Source organism: Pelodiscus sinensis, chromosome 9 (genome assembly GCF_052426305.1).
Source record: "Pelodiscus sinensis isolate ZL-2025 chromosome 9, ASM5242630v1, whole genome shotgun sequence".
Lineage (NCBI taxonomy): Eukaryota > Metazoa > Chordata > Testudines > Trionychidae > Pelodiscus > Pelodiscus sinensis.
Genome location: NC_143060.1, coordinates 39,382,375 through 39,405,705, shown reverse-complemented (window position 1 = coordinate 39,405,705; position 23,331 = coordinate 39,382,375). Strand labels below are relative to the sequence as shown.

The window sequence follows — 23,331 nt, the reverse complement described above, 5'->3', positions numbered from 1 at the left end:
GAAAAATACTTGGGCCTAATCTAGACTTAAATTTTGCTGGCATAACTATATTGGTTACAAATGTGAAAATAATCGCACTCACTTTGACATAACTGTGCCAGCAAAAGCCCTAGTGCAGACACAGTTATTCCAGCAAAAGGATCTTTTTACTGACATAATTTATTTCAATCAGGCAACTAGTATATGATGTGCTGGCAAAAGAACTCCTTTAGATGTGCCTACATTAGAAGTGTTCACTAGAAAATCCTTTCTAGTGTAGATGAGGTCTAAAACTCATATTTTAATCCATTATTTCACAAAGCAGCACTTCAGTCTGTGATGTGAGAGTGAGAGGTTCTAAGATTAAAAAAAAGTATTTCTACCTTTTCCATTGAGTAGACTATGTATAAACAGGTTCAATCCCCACTGTGCTCTGAACAGATCATACCCCTAGTATATATTACCAATATATGCTTAATTTGGCTTTATTAAAATCATATTTGACAATTGCTACCATAAAACCCTGTTTGTTTCCAATCTTGTCTGTACTTTGAATATTCCCAAATTTTCATTCCTCTGTCTTATACCCATCACTCTAAGCCTTTGTATATTCTGATTGGAGTTAACAAAATATAGCTTCTCTGTATTAATGACCAAGTACCTTCATGCAGGGTTCAGGTTCCCAGTATCAACTTGATCCAATAGAGGAGCTTCTCATTTCTACAGAGGGACTTGGAGTCCTGGTAGAGGGAAATGAGGAGTGACTACTTTAATGTTTAACAGAAAAATCTCACGTTGAACACTTTTCCTTCCTAGAGTCTTAAATTCAAGAGACTATTTGAAAGGCTTCTTTTCAAATCAGCTACAAGTAGGCATTAATTCATTCTTAGTTTAAATGCAAAACTGTATTGTTGATAACATTAGCAAGTTCCCTTTTGTCCTGCTCTCTACCGCTTACATTGTTACCTATAGAGAAGTTGCTTCAGAGATTTAGGTTTTACACCAAACTCTTTCACACTTTTATCCCTGTGACTCCTATTCCATTTCATTTTAAAGTATTCTCTGTATTTTTAGTGGTTGTGCTGAAATTAGCACTTTACACTGATTCAAGTGAATTTATACAATAGTTAAGTAGTTTTTCAATCTGGGTGCCTAAATCCAAATTTAAGCACCTAAATAGAAGTGGACTCCTTTGCAAGGTGGTGAGTACCTACAGTTGATTTCAGTGACAGCTGCATTGCTCAATGCCTCTGAAAATCAGACCACTTTTGTCTAGATGCTTAAGGGTACAGGAGCTTTACTCTGAGCCAAATCCTGTCATCTTCATCAGTCCCAGTGCCATATTAAAGGCTGACAATACCTGCAAGTTCTGCACTTCTAAAAAATGTATCAGACAGCTGAACAATATGTATGAGCTCCTGGTCTACCAGAAAGGCCAAGTTCCCCGTCTATAGCCAAGTAGCAGTTGGTGCAGCTCAGAAGGAGATTGCTTCCCACTTTTAGGATGATCTGGTCCTCTGGCAGAATTTAGAGTGGTCTAATGACTATTATAAGTTTTGCCAGTTGTCAGCAAGTTCATAGAGCTACTAATGTTGCTGGGAATCATGGAGGCATAGGGGCATAGGAACTCTTCAGTGCCTGATTATACTCGCTTTTGCACAGCTTTGGTCTTGTGGGGGAAGGGCTCAAAGTTGCTCTAAAGTAGCCCAGGATCTGACCTGGTATATATTCTTCTACCTTTCTGGCTGAGTACCTGCCAATAACTGCGCTGGTGCTAAAGCCTCTCCTATACTGTAGGGTGATTAGGCTTGCATATTTTTCATTCTAACTAAAATATAATCCCATAAACTATACATTTTGACTTAAGAAAATGTCTGGTAACTTATCAGAAGTTCTGAACAAGTTAGATTATTGTTAAATTGATTGAATATTTAGTGAAAATTATTGTAAGTTTCTCAGCCTTCACTGATTTCCTTCCTTAAAAAGATTAACATGAAGTGGGTGGAACTGACAGTAGAGGAGAAAAGATTTGTCTGAAGGGAACTGCCAACTTCTTTCCCTTGATTTTGTGTCTTATTTGCTTCTGGAGTGCAGCCCAAAGACTGCTTGGGTCCTCAAACATAACAGCTATCTACTTAAGTAAATTAGAATGTCTGTATGGAAAAATAAAATTACTCACTGCTGAGATATTCAGACCGATCTCTCAGAAGGGAATGCTGAAGACCTACCATCTTGGGATTTGAACATAATTCTATGTGACTCATTGGGTTGGAGTCTGTGAAAGAGGAATTTATAGAGAAAAAAATCAATGGATGAAATAGAAAACCAGTGTGTATCTGATGCAGTTCACACATTTGAGCCAGCCTATCTTACATCCTATCTGAGGATGTAGTTCTTCTCTCCCTGGTACAGGGATTGGCAACCCACCCAATCTGGCCTGCGGCCACCTCTCTAAAACTCTTAGTCAGAGAACAGCTCACACTTTAAAAAGCCAGCTGCTCTCCATTCCAGACTGCTGGGGAAGGAGGAGGGAGACTTATACTGTTCCACCTCCTCCTCCCCTCCCAAGCTAAATCTGTTAGCTCATTGGCCAATCTCTCATATTCTGGTCAGTAGGAGCTGAGAATTTTTGCTGGGTACAGGGGCAATGTAGGAAGCCTTCTCCCTCAGTCCTCATTCTTCCTCCCCCATCCCCTACCTCTTGTGCCCAGACCGGAGTCACATGGAGTAGCAAGCAGCCTGCAGTAGACAGTCTGCCTCAGGTTTCTGCTGGTAAGTGCTTCCCAGCCAGAGCCTGCCTCTAGCACCCCAGACCCTCCCTTTCCCTGACCCTCTGCTACCCTTCCACATATGCAAACCCTTTTCCCCCTCCTGCACCCATACCTCCTCCCAGATCTGGCACCCCAATATCCTGCTTCAGATCACAATTCTACCCTAGGTCACATCCCAAAACCCTACACCCCAGTTCCCTGCCCTAGGTCACAACTGCCTCCTTCACCCAAACTCCCTCCCAGACACCATTCTCCCTCCTGCACCCCAATCCCATACTCCAACCTCCCTTCTGCACCCAACCTCCATCCCAGACCCTAAAATTCCTCCATTAATATCCTGGAAGAGTGTGGCCCTCAACCATTTTCCAAAATCTTGGAGTGGCGCCCCCATCAAAAATTATTGTGCAACAGTAGTTGCAACAACTGAGAAAATTTGAGTTTGCACATCTTTTTTTTGGAGCTGGGAATAAATTCTGCTGTCCACAGAAAGTATGCCAGGATCTTTAATTCCCTGTATTTCTAATTGAATAAAAGTTATGGGGAATTGTCATATGAATCATTTTGTTTGTGAGATAAGGCAGTGGGCAGTTGCAATATAAATTATGATATGATATAGGTTGCTAAAATGAGCATTCTCCCATTTTATGGCTGGGAGGTCATTCAGTGAAGTCAAAGTAGTAGAGTTTGTAATATCTAGTTCCTTTTGTGAAAGAAAAAGAACCAGGCCTCATGTCCAAAAGCCATCACAGTACTTTTGGATCTATGTGGATGGCTCAGTCTGATGGTAAACATGGAAAAATTAAAGTTAATCCCCAGGCAATGGATAGAGTTTATCAGAGTGATTCTCAACTCTATCAACACAAAAGCATCCCTCTCCCAGATGATGAGAGATCTCGTCACAGGCCTCTCCATGTTTCCTCTCAAAATGGGGCACCTGTGCCTGTGGCTGCTGGGCCATATGGCAGCGAGTATACGTATCATGGCTTTATGCAAGGCTTCTTCTGTGGCCTCTAAAACAGTGTCTAGCTATTGTGTATTCCCTGGCCAGAGATCATCTAGACATGGTCATCACTGTTCACCCCACAGTTCTGACCACATTGCAGTCCTTACCAGAGTCCCATTCAAAAGTGTGAAGACTTCACTGTTGCTAATGACAGATGCGTTGGATCTTGGTGAACCGCAGACACAAGGCATGGGGTCCATGCAGGAGCTGCAGCATCAAAGAATTCAGGACAGTACACGTAGCATGTGAAATCTTCCTGCAGCACCTATCCAATAATGTGGCTCGAGTGTTGAAAGACAACACAGTCTCCATGTTTCATATCAACAGACAAGGGGGAGCACGGTTGTACTACACTGAACCTTTGGGAGTTTTGCATTTGATATGCAATTCACCCAGAGGTACATCACCTTCAAGCTGCCAGGAACATGTTGGTGGATCAACTGAGCAGATCCTTCTTTCCCTAAGAGTAGATGGTTCACTCCTCAGTAGCACAGTTACTTTTCCAAGGGTCGGAGACTTCCCAAGTAGACCTCTTCACCATCAGGCAGAACAGAAAGTGCCCTCGCTTTTGCTTTCTGAGGGGACTGAATAGGGGCAGTCTTTCTGATGTGTTTCTCCTATCAAGATCAAGGGAGATGCTGTGTGCATTCTTACCAATTCCGCTGATCAATAGATCCAGTCAAAAAACAGGAGGAACAAGGCTCGAGTCATTCTGATCACCCAGTTTTGTTCAGCACACTCCTGAACTCCTCAGTAGCCCATTCACCAGAACCTTCTTTTCCTGGACCCCATTGCCTTCTGCACCTCAATGTCACCTCTCTCTCCACCTCACAGCTTGGATCCTGAAGCGCAATCTATTCCAGAGAGGTGCAGTGGGTCCTTTTGGCGAATAGGAAACCCTCTACTCAGGGCCAGATTAAGACCTTTAGAGGCCCTAAGCACTGAAAAGATTATGGTGCCCCCCCATATGTAATTCAAAATAAAAACAATACTATACCGTAAAATCTCTCTCTCTCTCTTTTTTTTTTTTTTTTGTGCCCCTGATTTGCTGGTGCCCTAAGCTCGTGCTTAGTCTGCCTATTGGGTAATCCAGCCTGCCTCTACTAGATGGATTTATCTGGCAAAATGAACCAGTCTCCCATTGGGCATCTGAGCATAGCATGCCCTCTGCACCTGTACAGGATGTCCTGGATTATCTTCTTATGCTGAAGAAGCAGGATTTAGTCCTTTCCTCCACTAAGGTCCAATTAGCCTCGATCTTGGCTTTTCATCCCCTGGTCCAAGGTTCTTTGGTGTTATAATCTTGCATGAGATATCTGTCTATTTTCTGAGGAGTTTTTATTGATTGTTTCCTACTATGAAGGATCCTGTCCATCAACAGGGCCTTAATCTGGTTCTTACCAGGCTCATGGAGCTGTCATTTGAGCCCCTGGTCTCTTGCGCTCTCTCCTTCATATCCTCAAATTAAACCACTGACTCTGGAATCTTCTTATACGCTCTTTTATAAAGACAAGGTACAGCTGCAACCTCATCTGGACTTTCTTCTGAAGGTGATCTCTTCTTTCCACATTAACCATAATATCTTTATACCAGTGTTTTTCTCCAAGCTGCATAACTCTAGAGAGGAGAGGCACTTAGGGTATGGCTACACTAGCCACCCTAGTTCGAACTAAGACTGTTAAGAGTGTTAATTCGAACTACCTAGCCCGTGCCGTGTGTAGCCACGGGCAGGTGGTTCGAGCTACGGGGCAATTAAAAATGGCGGCGCCCAGGAACATGCAAATGAAGCCCGGGATATTTAAATCCCAGGCTTCATTTGCAAGTTCGAATGACTACATTAGCCACCCTAGTTCGAACTAGGGTGGCTAGTGTAGCCATACCCTTACATGCCTAGATTCCCGCCATGCATTGGCTTTCTACCTGGAGTGGACCAGGGCTTTCCAGAAGTCATCACAGTTCTTCATTACAACAGCAATTGGGTGAACAGCCTCCCACTCTCCTCTGAAAGGATCTCCAATTGGATTGCATCCTGCAGCAGGACCTGTTATGGTCTAGAACAGGTTCCACCACTGCTTCTGGTAAAAGCCCACTCAATGAGAGTGTAGGTATCTTTGACAGCCTTCTTAGCCCATGTGCCCAACCAAGATATTTGTAGAGCTGCAGAGTGGTCCTTGTGCTATTATTCAGCAGGGCGGATAGGACACTGGCTTCAGCAGAGCTGTGCTACAAGCTGTCCATGAACTCCTATCCACCTCCACTGATACTACTTGAGAGTCACATAATGTGGAATGATGATAAAAATGTAGCCGTGGTTGTGACTATTTTCTTCCACTATTTGATCTGAGGAAGTGGGTCTGGCCTACGAAAGCTCATCATCTAATAAACCATCTTGTTAGTCTTTAAAGTGCTACATAGTCCTGTATTTTGTTTCATAGTGTGGAATGGACATGAGTAAGTACTTGAAGGAGAAAAGACAGTTATCTGTTTCATAACTGGTGTCCTCTGAGATATCTTGGTCATGTCTATTCCCTGACTCACCCTCCTTCCTCACTGTTGGAGTTTCTGGCAAGAAGGAACTGACGGTGGTGAGAGCTGGTGATACCCTTACACTATACCATATGGGTGTGAGAGCTATTCCCCTATGGTTAGATATCATCAAGGGAAAAGCTTCTGGCACTGGTACATGTGGTAAGCACAGAACTGTAACATGGAGAGAACATAAGCAACACATTTGGAAGAAATCCAGTTATGAAAGGTCTTATATAGTGTCTCTGTTCAATCCATGATTTTTAATATCTAGCAAAGTAATGAATTTAAGCTCCCAAGCTCATCCTTTTAAAATGTTGTGTGGGTTTCTTTTAAGGATAAGGACTGATGGGTCAGATATAAAGTGATCACTTTCTGAAAAGTGTTCACCCACAGATGAACATTGTCTTATCATTTTTCTGCATGAGTACATTTGAAAACTCAGTGATTGTCTGGTTTCTCTCACACAGTTGTTATTGGGGCATGTAATGCGCTGGATGAGAAGCACCACCTGTTCTGATTAGGAGCCAGGGATCATGAAAAGTGTGTTACTGGGGAGAGGGTTGTTGAACATTTTAGCAATGAAGATTTGTCTTCAGGTTTTGCATCTGTTGTTCTATCTGCTTTGAGTTGGTGGATCCTGGTCTTAGGAGAGCTTGCTGCTGCTGAGTGCTTGGAGAGTCTAGGGAGTGTTTGGAGGCCAGAAAAGGGGGTTCAGAAAAGATTTATTTCAGGGTTCTGGGGTTCCCATTGAGTATGGGTTGTAGTTTGATGATACTTCATATGAATTCCAGTTTACAGTGGTAAGTGACAACTAGCAACGTACAACCAAAGGAGGTTTTATTTCTATATTGAAGCAGGTTCTCTTTGGAGTATTTGGGTGGCCCATTCCATGATGAAACCTATGTCACCAAACAAGAACACTCCACCAAAGAAGGTGGTTTTAAGTATGTTAAGACGTATTAACTTCAGGCAAGGAGAACAGCCTTTCTCTGATTTCACTCTTCACCCAATCATTGCTTTGCTTCCCTTCCCACTCAGTGCCCTACACTACATTACAGCAAGGAGAGCAGTGCAAGAAGCAGGGCCTGAAGACAGAATGAGTGGCTGGATAGAAGAGGAAGCAAATCTGTTTTCACTAACGCACGCATCCCTCCCAATAGCTGTTGTACCATTCCAGTGATGTGCAACAGAAGAAGGTGAAGAATATAAGATAGCAGGGCTTAAAGATATGTTCCTTCTTCCTCTCCTCTGGAATATCCCTGTAATCTCTGCCCACCACCAGACTGCAGAGGAGGTGAAAAGAAACAGAGGATAAAAGGGAGAAGGGGTAGAGTAGGATAAATACATTTGGGATGAAAAGAGGGAGTGGAAAGGAGGAAGAGGAAAGGATGTACACCAGGGGAAAACACATGTAGAACTGACTCGGTAACTGGGTTGAGGGGGGAAATCCCCAAAGGATTATTCACATCATTTGGAAAATTTAATTGTCAATAAGAGTTTTGACCATCTGTGCTCAAGGGCAGGGGGAAAGTAGATGAGATGTGTGCCTGGAGGGGATAGAAGAGCAGAAAGAGGAACTGTGAGGCAAGATGGAGGGAGAGATGGGAACCTGGAAAGATGAGGGAAGAGAGAGAGAAAGATGGGGAAAGAGAAATGAGACAGAAATGAGGGAGAAAGGAATATATGAACAGAGAGATATCAGTTCTCAGGTCCTGTGGCATGGGGGTGGGCAGAATGAATAAGAGATACAGTGGTATAAAGAAATATATACTACTCCATATAAAAGAGTATGACCACTGTGTTGCTCATTTCATGGCTATGGCTACCAGGCAACATAGTGCCAGGATCTCTGTGGTATAAATTACTGTTGCACCATTAGCCACCCCCTGTATTTAAATAGAAAAATAAGTGAATCCATTCACCCCATTTCCAATGGTCCACGCCTCTGGTGTTTGTGATTTACCACTAAATACACCTGTCTCATTTCAAAATGATTTATGTCAATTTCCTGTGCAACCCTGGCAAGTCATTGTTTCTCCCTGCACCTCAGGTCCCTATCTGTAAAATAAAGATTAATTTAAAATGGAGAGCAGTTAAGACTGTGAGGTGCTCAGATACTACAGTAATGGGAGGTGTATAAGTACCATAGATCCATCCATAGCTGTTAAAATATTTGTGTTGGGAGTGGGAAACTAACTTGTGCTTCCTCTTTCCTGCTTTGTATTTCTATATGTCTTAAAAATCAATAAAGTGTCAGCACCCTGTTGATAACTTTTAGCTGCAGGTTATAGTTTGTATCTGAAATATTGTAAAGCTAGATATAATCCCTTTCCATTAGCTCTTTCAATCATACACGTGCTTCCTCCTCCCTCGCTTCCTCTTGGTAGTGTTGCTACCTGTAAGGTACTCTTGCAAGGGTGTTACAAACTCTGTAGTGTCCAGCAGTCTAAGAATGGAGTCGGATCCAAACCTCCTTCACGCCTCTCCCAAATTCAGTCTGGTTTAGATTGTGTATTTTCCCTTTATTAATATTCATTTAATTACATATGTATTTGTTTTTGTTGAGTACCACAGAGTCTAAGAGAGTGAGGGAAAAGTTATTCTTTTGTTATTTTCATCTTTACCCTAAATATAAAATCACAAAGATCTGTTTGAATCTCTAAGCGAGTTTGCAGCCATCAGATAACTTTTTAGAAGATTTACATGAACTTCTAGTCTGTGAGGAGTTTATCTGAACTGATGAACTTCTTGAGACTCCCATATATGACCTTGGGTTTCCTGGCCACCTAAAGCTTTCCTGTCTTCCTACAGACACTGATTTTGCCTTTTTTAGACATCTGCGTCCAGGAACTTGTACTTAGTACCCTTCTTTCATTCCTGAAAAATGTGCTCTTTAATGAGGGCCCTGAGAAGAGAAGTGGTTCTGTCAGAGTGTCTCATTATTTGGGCCCTTCAGTTTCTTTTAAATTTGTATTTCACATTCGCAATGTTGATTAAAAACGTTCTCTTGAAATTGTTGTTGATGGAAAAGTGGGTTTTTGATTAAATGAAAATTGTCATAGTGTCTTCTTTCTTCTAATATATTTGATATTTTTAATAAAAATGCATATTCTGGTTGAGCACCTACAATTTTTCACTTATAGCCAAATTTTTTTTAAATGTTACAGGTTTTAGATCATTTTCCCCAAAGTTTTTTGGCCAACATTTTCCATGTGGGAAAAAAGTATAATTTTCCAGGTAGTACCACCTGTAAATTCACCGGATTCCTGTGATGCTGTGGCTTTCAGATATATTCACTGGTATTATTTTATCACTTGCATCTATCACTATAGTGTGTACAATAAGCACTACATAGAACTTTTGATTTGGGCCTTCATTATTTATGCAGTGCTCCCAAAATTCTGATTTCTAGAGAAATTGTGGATGGAGAACATCTCTAGGAATCAAGCGACTGATATATTATATCATGTGACAGCTCATCAGATGTGGTCTGCTTAGCTTCCTGTTTCAGCCAAAGCAACATTTTATTATTTTATTGATAAATTGGCTTGTCTCCAACTCCTTGTTTTCATTTGCCTCAGGACTTACATTGGAGCTTAGAGGCTGTGTGCTTTAATTTGGAGTTATAGCCCAGTCTACCTCACTGACATCCACCCAATAATCTGATTAAATCTACATCACTCATTTGATCTAATAGAACTGGATTCATCAAACTGGACATTGTCACAGGATCAAATTTTTCCTGCTTTGAAAATAAACATTTCAGTTTAGCCTCAGAAATGCCCTTTTTGTTGTTTTCCATCCTGTTGTTGTTTTCCATCTGCAAACAAAATATCCCATTTTTGTGTTTATAACTTTTGAGGGCTTATTTACTTGCTGAAATACCCCCCTCCATTCTATGTGTATTTGGTTTTTTTTGTCTGTGTTTAGATATACTGTATCTTATTTCCACTTCAGTCTGAAAAAACAACAGAGAAGATATAAAGCAGCAAAGTGAAGATAGGACTGTAAGCAGCTAGCTTTCTAAACAAAGACAACCGGATAATAAATACAACATTAGTCAACATTTGTATTCTTCTGTAATTATTCCGTTTTCATTGACATAAAATCTCTTAAAGATATTTTAAATACAAGACGTGGAAAAACAAGGGAAAGTTGGAGATTGTTAAATTATTTAATATCCACTCTCTGAAAGATTTTTTTTTAAAATAGGAGGACTGTAGGTCAGTAATGTCAAGACATTCTGCATTGCTTGTCTTTATCACCATGCAGAATCTTTTTATTAAGGCAGCATAGAAAGAATAGATTTATGGACTGAAGGTACAATGTTTAATATGTCCATATCCATCTAGATTGACAGTTCCTACAGACATGAATTTCCCAGGAGAGAGAGTGTTACTGGTGTCAGTGGATGGCATCATTTACTTCAATGTTCCATTATTAAATTGATAACAAGATAATTCCTCTGCTTCTCAGAGACATGACAGGGTTTACAATTGTTAACTCTCTTATTGCATGGGATTTGCTATTCTAGGTAGCTTTTTAATAAGAAGCTTATTTTTATTTCAGTTCTGCAACAAATCAAAAACTGCAATGAAAAAGGAAAATAAAATAAAAACCTGGAAAGGTCTACAAGGCAACACAATTTAATTGGCTTCTAAAACTAGTTTTAAGAACAACATGCCTTTTGTGTGCTGATTACTTTTCATTATTGCATATGTAAGTGTGTGTGTGTGTGTGTGTGTGTATTTATTATAAACAGAATATTATTCCTGGTGAGAGGCATTTCAGCAACTTTTTCATTCTATGAACTAGCAATTCAGATTGTAATATTCCATGCACCTATGCACAAAAGAACTATGTACACCCAATGGAAATAGGTGGGACACTGAGAGAATGTGTCTCATGATGGGTCAAATTGAGAGTTAAAAGCATATATATTCAGATTAATGATTTTGGAGTAAGAAAATGCAATTATTTATTTATTGTCTCGTTTTGTTTGCTCTCCTACTTGTCTATATTTACTTGTCTCTTGCCACTTGCATTGATTGTAAGTTCCTCTGGTCCTTTTGTTTTGTATTTGTGCGGCACTTAGCACAATGGGCTTCTTGTCTCTGACTGGAACTTCTAGATGATCCCACTGTACAAATAAGACATAATAATAGGAAACAGCATGATAGTCTGACAAATCTTTTGCAGAATTGCTAATAAATGACACACACATTCCTATTTGTTTGGGGTTTTTTCCCCACCAAAGTGATGAGTTATACCTGAAGAGGACACAGTGACTTGGGAGAAAAAAACTTGACTTTAATGGGCCAAATTCATAGGAGAAAAATGGCAGAGTCCTCACACCAGCAGAGAAGGGGTTAAAGAGTGTCTGTCCCCAGCTAAGCACACCTCTGAAACACCTGAAGGCAGTGCCAATCCTGGAAGGGAAATAACATTAGAGAACCAGGCTAAGTTTAGGGTTGACTGGTCAGAAAGAAAGATAGAACTCTTCATGTTTTTCTAAAAGAAGCTTTGCTCGCTGAGTTGTGGAGCCTGCTAGATGAAGCATACACTGGGGAGTGAGAGATAGACACCAAGTAGCAAGTGACACACAAGAAGTAGCTGTTTGTTTGGGAGCTCAGGCTGAAGAACAGAGCAAGGATGCTTCACAGAAAGACTGGTGGGAGACCCAATATTGAGTTAGGTTTGCTTTTTGTTTTAATGTATTTCAGGGCTAAAGCCCTGCAGGCCAACCAAAGAGGATAGGGCTGAAATAACCGTTAACTGGTGAACCACAATGAACACTGGAGATAGAGACTTCTTCACTTTCCCCCTCTTCCCATGAAGACCCATGATCACATCAGGTCATCTGGAATGGCCAGAAAAGGATGCTACTCTAACAACATCACTACAGCATCTTTCCACCACCCCATTTCCAACCCTGGGGCTTGTTGCAACTTAAAGCAACTAAAGGATGTTCTAGTTGCACTAGCACGTTGTGGCCCTCCATGAGCCATTACTCTGGAAAAGTATGACTCCTGACGTGCTTCCTAGACTTGAGGGTACAGAGGTGGAGTAGTATAGTCACTGTGTCAGCTTTATACAACTCAAGGAACCTGAACCCATTGCTGCCACCTTATGCCATTGGAGCATTAAAGTGCCACAGTATAGAGCAGAATACGGCATATGCCTGAAGTGTGCATTCTTTCTTTTATAAAACTTGTAAAAAACTTTGACTTTTTTGTTAGTTTTTAAGCAAGGACTGTGGCATTTGCTTGTAATAATTGAAAAAAATTGAGGTAAATTATTTTCATTCAATAGCCATAATCCTTATGCACTTTTAAGTGCTTTTGTGAAACAAACTAGACATATAAGGATGTCTGGGTCAAACAGAATGAAGGTTGGATCTGGGTGCCATATAGTCCTTGTTCTAGCCTCTGGCGAGGTGAAGATCAAAATTGACACCTTGTAAGGTGAAGATCAAATTGGCAGCAGTTTGCCCTGCACTACTAAACCTTCCTTGTTAATGATCACTGACCCATTTACCCTCCCTCTTTTTGTGAAATATCACCCAAACCTGTGATTTTTATTGATAATTTACAAAGTCCCTACAGTTTGCCATTGATTGACCTAACCTCCATGAATCTATCTAGCTCTTTTTGAACCCTGTTAAAGTTCTAGCCTTCAGCACATCCTCTGGCACGGAGTTCCACAGGTTGACTGTGCGCTGAGTAAAGAAAAACTTCCTTTTGTTTGTTTTAAATCTGCTGCCTATTAATTTCATTTGGTGACCCCTAGTTCTTTTATTGTGGAAATAAGTAAATAGCTTCCTTATTCACTTTTTCCATACCAGTCATGATTTTATAGACCTCTATCATATCCCCCCTTTAGTCTCTTCTTTTCTAAGCGGAAAAGTCCAAGTCTTTTTTTAATCTCTCTTCATATGGGACCCGTTCCAAATCCCTAATCATTTGTGTTGCCCTTTTCTGAACCTTTTCCAATGTCAGTATAGCTTTATGCATGTTGTATTGGTTTAAGATGGACAAAAGGTTTAGAAATAATAGAGACTTTAACAGATTGTGTTCTTCCTATTTGTACAAACCTAAAACAGTTAATTTCTGCAGTTTAGATAAACTCAGAGTAACTTCATACATACAGTCCATATTTTTTCTTTCTACCAATTATTGCTGTCCCTGCCCACCCAGCCATTCTTCCTCATCCATATCTTAGTCAAGTTAGTGAACTCTCCTTTTCAAATAGGCAGCTGTCACAAACCTCATCCTTGTACCTCCCTGTAGCTCCTTTCTAGTTTTACAGCCTTCAGTAGAACTTTCTTTTAAGGCTTGTCCACAGTATGGACCCTCCAGAGGTTGATCTGGCGTTCGAAAGAGTGGGTCTAATGTAGACCTCCAATTCGAATGCTGAGGGAAGCCCCCACTAGCATTGTATATTCCTCATTCTGTGAGGAGTATAGGAAGCCAACAGGAGTGCGTGCTCCCATCAGCCTCCCACAGTATAGATGCTGCAGTTGCTCAACTTAAGATAAACTGAATCTAGCTATGCATTTTGCATAGCTGGATGACATACCTTAATCCAACCTGTCTGGTCTAAAGTAGGCTGGGCCTTAGTGAAAATATCCACTGTGTCTTTGTGTTGCTGCAATGATGCTGCAGTCCATGGAGATTTTCAAAAGTACTTCAGAATGCATTGTTTGGTGCGCAGCATGGAGTGATAGCACAGGTGAAAACCAAGAGCAGTATTTACATGGAACTTGGTGCATAACTTTCAAAACCCAGGTTAATCAAGGATAATTCTAAGGATAAAGAGGGAAGGGGAAGTAGAAAAAGGTGGCTATTGTTCCTTGAGTACAGGGACAGCTTATATAGGATTGGAAGAATAGCTTTGGAAAAGGGATATAGGCCAGCAAAGGGAGAATCCTCCTAAGTATGGTTATTACAGTGGGTAGGTAGATAGGACTAGGATCTGACTGAGATTGCTACTGTATTGAATATAGAATTATTCATCTTAAAATCCAAATATCTAGAGGAAGACCTATCAGATTTTTTTCTATCAACTTCCCTCTGCCTTCCAAAGCAGGAACTGGACAAGTTGTATCAACTAATCCTATCTCTGGAGTACTCCTAATTTTTAAATAGAAATGACCAAGGTGGGCAAACCCAAAGTAGGTCCATTTTTTTTCTTTTTGTTTTTAAAGTCTTTGTTATGAATTCTGTGTTTTAGGGAGAGAAAGGCCATATTAAAAACAAATATTTTAGTGTTCCTTTTCCTTAAAAATTAAAAACCAGGATCATAGCATTCATGATACATTCACATATGCATAAGGAGAGAGACGAAACATTTATGAAGGAAAGAGATTTCTGTTTCAAGCTTTCAGGTGGTTATTCTAAACAGCAATAAAGATATTTTAAAGGTTAGGAGAAGCACCTTGACAGCATCCTTTTAAGTATAACTACTAATGCATTAGTTACAGAACTGTGTGAAATGTTTTTTTTTTTTTTTGTATGGAAGCGAAAGAATCATGTATTTTTCTTACAATTCCAGATCCAAATGGCAGATTATGCAAAAAACCATTTTTTTCTTTCAAGGCTTTTTGCTACATGAACAATCAAGAACATCCCCTGTGCTTAATGCAGTCTGTTCTAAACATGTAGTCTGACTTAAGTTCAGAGACTCGTTCTTAGTCAAATTGTTCACCCTTGTCAATCTTGAGAGATGTTTGCCTGCTCAGGGAGCAAGGAATCTATTTACTCCTCAGTGAGGGCTGCTTATATCATAGGAAGTAGTACTGGAGAAATCCATGTCTGTAAGGCTATTCTCCCTCTCTCCTCTCCCCACCCCCTTCCATCATAGGTGGGAAAGGAGAATGTTACGCTACATTTCCCACACACACACACACACATATACACTCTGGCCAATGTAATTATCGAGTGCAAAGAGGAAAGCAATCTGTGCCAAGTTCAGGGCTGGCATGTCAGCAAGGGGTGAGCTAGGAACCAGATTGTCATACAGTTATGATTGGTTCAGTAGTCTGCTTCAGGATCAACATAACCACATGCTGCCCCTTATTCCAGGTTTAGGATAAGCCACAATTTAGCCCACATTCATTTATGGGGTGTTACGTTTCAGCATCAGTTTTATTGTATGCTTTACTGGCCAGCATGTATATTTGTTCTTTACTACTTAGGTAAGTAAGGTGAACAAGACTTGGTCTGAGATTTATCTCAAAATTGGTGTTCAAATAATCATAATGAAAGGTGGTTTTTTTTCTGTATTTCCATTATAAGTTCTCTTTTCCAAACTCCTGACTGGAGTCATTCTTAGTTGTTCCTTGGGAGGCAAGAACTAGGCTGAACATCACTCTACCTTCATATTTTTTAAAAAATATTCTCATTGGGTTCTTAAATTCTAAGGATATGTTTGTGGGAAATTGCTTTGCCAGTTCGGATACTTTTTCAAACTGGCACTTTAGAGGCCGGTAATCTATATAGTGTTATAATAGGGAGGAGAGGATTGAGAAATTTACAATTGAGTATATTATTTTACACTGAATATGAAAAGAATGATTTTTACCTTTTGTCCTCACTTCTCTTATTTTCCATCCATATAATAAGTGTATGAGTTTTACTCTGCCTTTTTTGATAAATTCCTAGCCGTGTGTTGTTAGGCATTGATACGTACCTCAGACATCACCAAAATGCCCTACCTGGCCATCAAAATATGTTTTTGTTATTGATATTAAATGAAATTAGCCTAACTACAGAGAATTATTGTGAAAAAGCTGGTAGAAGGAACACAAGTTCCCAGTGCTGCAAACAAAACTAATAATGTAAACAAAACTGAGCAATTTTGGATTGTGCTCCATTAGGAATGCAGAAAAAGCAATACTTATCAAATGAAAAAAAAAGTCATTATGTACAAGAGTAGCCCTCTTATTATTTGTCTTTATCTTATCAGAGTAGTCATGTGGGTAAGGACTATTTACAAAAGTGGAGGACTAGGCTTGAAATAAGAAATCAGTTTTTATTTCAAGTTGCAAGAAAAAGACATAAGAAAACAAAATACCACTTTTCAAACTTTTATCATCTTTTACATGGGCATTTACAATGGAAATACAATTTCTGGGTTAACTATATTATTGTTACCATGAACCACTATTTCAGACACATGTATATACATAATTTTAAATGTCAATACTAACATTAATCAATATTTAATAAACATGTTTTCTTAATTAACAGCTCTTTGAAACACCATATATCTTATTCCTCCTTCTTCGTATACTCCCAGTAGAATTTTCAGATTTCATTAATTACACTTGATGAAATCAAACTCGACTACTTACTCTTATTTACCTTTGTGGCTCATCTTTTTTTCTGATAAAAGATAAGAATTTACTTTGAATTTGAATTGTGTTCTAGATTTCCAATGACCTACACATTGTGACTCCAGAATATGTTAAAACACACACACATACACACACACATATTCCCGAAGTCATGTGTTATCAAATATCTTTGGGTACGTCTACACTTGCTCCTTAGTTCGAACTAGGGATGCAAATGTAGGTGACCGAAATTGCTAATGGAACGGGATTTAAATATCTCGCACTTCATTAGCATGATCTTACTGGCTACTCTGCTCAACAGCTGATTCAAACCAGGAAGTGCACATCGGGACGCATTAGTTCAACACAAATCCCTTGGTTTGAACTAACGTTACTTCTCAAAAAATGAGGAGTAATGTTAATTCGAACCAAAGGATTTGGTTCGAACTAACGCGTCCTGGCACATACTTCCTGGTTCAAATCAGCTGTTGAGCAGAGTACGCGCCGGTGAGATCATGCTAATGAAGCGCAGGATATTTAAATCTCCACTTCATTAGCAATTTCGGTCGCCTATATTTACATCCCTAGTTCGAACTAGGGAGCAAGTATAGATGTACCCTTTCTGTCTAATCTTCCAGAAACTGGAAATTCACAAGACATTGGTTCTCATCCAGTGCAGCATTTTATATAGTTCTTTAGCTTTCAGTTTCTGAACATGAGCACACTTTTCTAAGCTTAGTTTCATAATGAATTATGAACATGCTAGACAATCTGCATTTGAGCTTCAACTTTTCATGCTCTTAGGCTACATCTAGACTGCAAGCCTCTTTCGAAAGAGGCTTTTTCGAAAGATACTTTCGAAAAAGCTTCTTTCGAAAAAGAGCATCTAGACTGCAATCTCTTCTTTCGAAAAAGTGAGCTGCTTTTTCGAAAGAAAGCACCCAGGCAGTCTGGATGCTCTCTTTCGAAAAAGCCCTGTTTGCATTCAAGAACGCCTTTTTTCGAAAGAGCACTTTCAAAAAAAGGCGTTCTTCCTCGTGAAATGAGGAGTACTGCCATCGAAAGAAAAGCTGCGTTCTTTCGATTTAATTTCGAAAGAACGCGGCTATAGTCTAGACGCAGGTGAAGTTTTTTCAAAAAAAGTCTACTTTTTTTGAAAAAACCCTGCAGTTTAGACACAACCTTGGATATTTAATACAAAAAGCTGCCTTGTTGAAAAGTATTTATTATTGTTGATGTTTTTTTTATACCCAGTATGCTTATGGAAGTGTTCAGAGATTTCAAAAACAGAGAGAACTATTGTAATTGTCTAGTTTAACCTCTCGAATAATTTAGGCCATAGAATGTCCTGTCCTAAAATTATATAAAGTTGTTTGTTTTTTGGGTTTTTTTAAATTAAAGAATTATCATCAACATAATTGACATATTATTCCTCTCATATGTTCAGTAAAACACACCAACAGTGAATGCACATATTTAATCAATAAATTGGTTATTTTTTTATATTTATGCTAGTAGGTATGCTCATAAAGATATATAATTTTTGTATTTTAATAGGAGAAATATAATACTTCAAATCTGTTAGTTCTCCCCCTAAAAAATCTCTTCCAAAATAGCTCTTTAGAGCAGGGCAATTTTGTCACTTTTATTGAAGAAAAAGAGAGCTAGAATAGACAGGATGCTGGGCTAGATGGACCTTTGGTTTGACCCAGTATGACTGTTCTTTTGGTGGTTTTTAAAAATAAAAAACTAAGATCCATATCAAACATCAATCCAACCCCTGAACCAAACTACATCTCAAATTGTCTTAAAGATTTTTTTAAAAGTCTCTCATCTACTGTTTATGTCTTTCCTTTTCTACACAGAATAGTCCACACTATCCTTCAGTAATTTCTCTGAATATTCCTCAAAAACAACAAGGAGTCCTGTGCCACCTTAACGACTGCTGGTGCGTCTACACAGCACACTTATTTAGAAATAAACTATTTTGGAATTTTTTCCAAAATAGCTTATTTTGAAATAGCACGTCTACACTACAGGGAAACCTCAAAATTAGTGCAAGGCAGGCTTCCCTAATATGGATGCGCTATCTCGATTTAGAGCCCCAGGAGACACAGGGAGTAATTACTTTGAATGGCCTTGGGGAGGAGCTTAAAATAGCAGCAGTGGAGTGTCCTCCACTATTATTCCTCATGGAATGAGGTATATAGATTTTGAAATAATCCATCCATTATTTCAAAATTGCTGTGTAGATGCTCTCGTTATTTCAAAATAAGGGCCATTATTTCGAAATAACTATGCTGTGTAGAAGCACCCTAACAGATTTATTTGGGCATAAGATTTTGTGGGCAGAGACCCAGTTTGTCAGATGCATATTCTGACTATTCCTGTATTTTAACTCTCATACCATGTTTTCCTTCAGTTCTGCTTTTTCCTTTTAACCTAATCCTTCTTCTCTGCCCTCTGGAGGATCTTTTGAGCTAAATTCTCTGCTGGTGTAATTCCATTGATTTCAGTGATCTATGCCAGAAGAAAATATGACACCCTCTTTCTTCTGATGCTCCTCAGAGTTCATGATGGAGTCTCCTAAGGTTTGGCAGTTCAGGGCCGATCTTCACTAGATACTGTCACAGTTGGAACATGGCTACAAGGCCCATACCAAAAATGTATTGAGTTGTAGGGGAGGTATCTAGCCAGAGTATCTGAGGCATCATGTTAGATCCAATTTTATTTAAAATCTTTAATGATCTGGAAGCTGATATAAATAGCACATAATTACATTCACTGATACAAAAACTGAGAGGTGCTGAGTACAACAGGGAAGAAAGAGAAATAACAGACAGAGACCTTGAGAGACTACAACAATAGCCAGAAAATAACAAATGAAATTCACCTTGGAAAAATGAAAGCTAAACCATCTTCAGGGAAAAAAACGTGAATAATCTTTGAGGGAGAAACATGAAAACAATAGAACTGAAAATAGCTGGGAGGTTAAAGTGAGCAATACATTAGAACCCAATACTGCAAAGACTTAACCCTTTTTGTAGCTTCATGCTCAAGAAAAATTCTTCACTACTGCCATTCCCTCATTAAAAAAAACTTCCTCGGAATTGTCTGCTATCCTCTCTCCTCCCTGCATGAGGGATTAAACTAGAGATTAGAAGATACAGACATTAAAAAACCACATACTCAGATGTACAGTGAATTTCAGGGTTACATCTCCCCGAACCTGGGTGAAACTCTGGTTTCATTTACACCAACGGAAGGTTTATATTTCTGTGCTGTCAATCTAGATTGTTAACTCTTGAGGTAAGAAGACATATCTCTGCTCCAGTCTGTAAAGTGCCTAGAATATTGTTGGCACTATACAAATAGTAAGTAATAATAGATTATTAAAATTACAGTCTTGTCCCCAGTAATCAACTAAGTTGTATAATGTACCTGTTAGGTACTATGCCTAGGCCTGCTTCTATTCTTACTGGCAGTAAAATTGGGTCTATATGTTGATGACATGGTAAACTATTGTAAAATTAAAATTATGTAGTATTACCAGCTTTACTGAATAAGTGTTTAATACTGAAAAAAGTTGTTAATGTCTGTGGATCTTCTTTGCCTCCAATGATTTTGACCTGCTGATATAGTGGTATCGTAGTTAATGTTTTGAAGTGCAAAAGGGTTCTGTGTCACTGTACATAGTAGGTATAATTCATGTGTACAGCAGCTTACAAATTGTTGTATGTGTTTTCTTTTCAGATTGTAATTGCCAGTATCATGTGCAGCTACAACAAGGATGACTGGACTGAACTTTCAAAAATGGCTGAGGTAATGGTTCTTAATGTGTTTCCTCATGTCTTTTGTCTTGTTTTCCTTCTTCTTAAATAAAGAGCTGCAATAAGAAGCTCTATAGAAGCAAGAGATTCAAAGTAAAAGATGAACTTTTAAAGCATGTCCATCATAATTTGTTTATTTTTGTGTTCTCATTAATATGAAGGAAATGTAAATTTAAAGAACATCTATTCCATTAAAGCGGTTCCTTGAATTTTTACACATTACCTGCAAAGCCTTTAGTCTCTGAATCCACATACTTTTTATTTGCATTTTAAGCAAACTGTATATTATGATGAATGCCCTGATAAAATTTAATTCTACCTTCGAGAGCTTAACTTGATCTTACCTTGCCTACAGGCACAGTGGTTTGACAGCACCAGAAGAAATTTTGAATATAAAACTCTTGAATATTTAAAGTATAAAAGGCTCATTTAATGCTATTCTAGTTTTAATACAGGCTTGCAAAAATGATAGCAAAAAATCCACAGTATATAATAACAGTCAGCAGGTTTTCTGTAATATAAATCCAATCTTGCATAAATGCAAACAACCAACCATATGGCTGAAATTTGTATTTCAATTTGAAGACAAAAGCTATTAATATTTTTATGTCCATGGTGAATATCAGAAGAAATACTTGATAAAGACAGCATATTTAAAAATATGAAAGAGATTTTTTTCTTCACATGTTTACAATGTCCACTAGAAATAGAGAGGTACATTTCCAAATCAATGTTAGAAGTTTTAATGCCCTTTATGGAGAAAAAACAATTACGCATTATTATTAGCTTTTGTTCAGAATTAATACATTATAAATATCACACACATACATAGTTGGAGGAGTGCATAGATATATGGGTGTGTATATATGTACGTGGGTAAGTATATGTATATATCTGTGTATATAATTGTTTTTTTCTTTCCAAAACGTTCTAAAGCCTCTTAGAGTAATCTGGAACGATGCTTCTCTATTCTCTTTGGTCATTTTAAACCTACAAGGAAAAAAAATCACTTTGGAGATTTAGGGAAGTGAAATTAAACATTATCAGTAATTGGCTTTGTGATCTTCAACACTAGGTCCATTTTATACCTGTATTTACTTAATTGACCATGAAATCTTTTGCGGAATCCATGCTTGACATGAGCTTTACCATGTTTAAACTGACTATGATGAATGGCTTTATCATGCTTCTTGCTCCTCTTCTTTCTTTTCTATAAGGCAAAAATGCTTAGTGTTCTTTTAATCTGTAATTGCTATCAATTTTGGGGAAAAAAGACACATTTTCAATCTGCAGTTATATTTGGAGTAGCACTTTGGAAACGATGGAATAGTTAGATAAATATATTTTGTTAAGTGTGAGGTAACTTACACGGTGAAAGTAATTCTTAACGTCTGGAGCTTGGAAAGCATCTATCATGTTATAGTCATGCAGAATTAAAGAATAAAATACAGTAATATTTCTGTACCGTATTTAAAGCCCTATCTAGAAGATAATAAATGTGGCCTTCAAGAGTGCATAAGCCCCAGAAGGTTGTGAATTCTGTCTCCATAGGAGGCCGACCTATTCATGCTAAAGGTCAGCTTGTCATGGAAGCCAATAACAAAAGTAACAACAGCTCTGTAGTCACAAGTTGCAGAGCTGACTAGGAAGTGGAAGGCTCATGAAAATGATGGATAGCTTCTCTCATGATCACACTCCTTCAAAGCTGCTGAACCATGCTACAATGCAGGCAAAAATTAGAAATGTAAATTCAAAACAATATTCTAGTTTTGGGGAAAGTGGAAGACAAAGAGAATGGTTACTGTGTCTTAAGCTCTCTGCCAAAGTAAGTACATGAAGAGAAGATGGAATGTTTTGGTTTGCTATTTATTGTCAGATCTATCAGTATGTTTTTTTTTTTTCATTTTAATTTTTGTTAATTACTTTAGCAAAATAGGCAAACACATTTTTTGGAAATACTATTTATTTTTAAATATTTGAGCCTTGCATGGACTCTTTCTTTTTCTCTCCTGTTTAATTATTTTTATTTCTGAAGTCAACAACAAACACTATACCCTGGTGTGAGTATGTCTACAAAGTATACAAGTACGTAATCCAATTTCTGTAGAAGGGAAATGTTTATGACTAGCTTTTGGTTTTGGAGCACAGAATTTATCTGTGTGTACCAGCAACTATTGAACTTTTTTCTGACTTCTTGTTTAAATGTGAAGTGGCTAGTGTCTCATTTGGGGGCATTTTGCAGTATCGACTAAAAGAGGGAACTTCGTTGATTTATTTTGAAAGAAGAAAATTCTTTAAATAGTGTCTGATCTTTTTATTTCCTTGTAGCATTGTGATTTTTCCCATGTTTTCATCTTTGTATCGTATATTACATCTACAAATCTTTATCTTTCCTTCTTCCTTCTTACATTAATCAATGTAAGCAGACAACAGATTATGCATTCTAGTTTAATCACCATTTCGGTGTTTATAAATGGTTGATTCCAACCAAATTTTCATCATTACCAGGTCTGAGGCATAGACAGAAAGTCCATCCTCTGTTTCTCACCTCTCACAGAGTACCTATCTATTCTTAAACTATCATGGGGCCCCAATATCTCAATTTTTATTTGAAAGGGTTGGGTGACCATCTAAATCTTCTACTCCTTTCTGAATAGGACCATTTCCTGGGGATTTTGATTAGTTCTGCATGACCTCTCATCACATACTTTCATATTGAGGAAGAGATAGATGTTAAGAACTCTCAAAGTCTAAAGGGCTTTTGTGTTGGAGATGCAGGCTTTTGTGCAGGCCAGGAAGCTGAATCCATTTCATATATCGAGGTGCATACATGACCATGGAAAAGGATATACTAGATCTCTCATAGTATCTGGCACTGTAGAA

The 23,331-nt window shown here is 38.6% G+C and overlaps 1 protein-coding gene across 5 annotated transcripts in view; it reads left to right on the top strand.

The window, feature by feature from the left end:
* Positions 1-23,331, top strand: part of DPYD (dihydropyrimidine dehydrogenase) — a 675,852-nt gene that overhangs the window by 488,688 nt on the left and 163,833 nt on the right. For all 5 annotated transcript variants that reach the window (XM_075936591.2, XM_075936588.2, XM_075936587.2 and 2 more), the window contains one exon: positions 20,372-20,440. In XM_075936591.2, the coding sequence (XP_075792706.1) occupies positions 20,372-20,440 (69 nt within the window). The remainder of the gene's footprint in view (positions 1-20,371; positions 20,441-23,331) is intronic.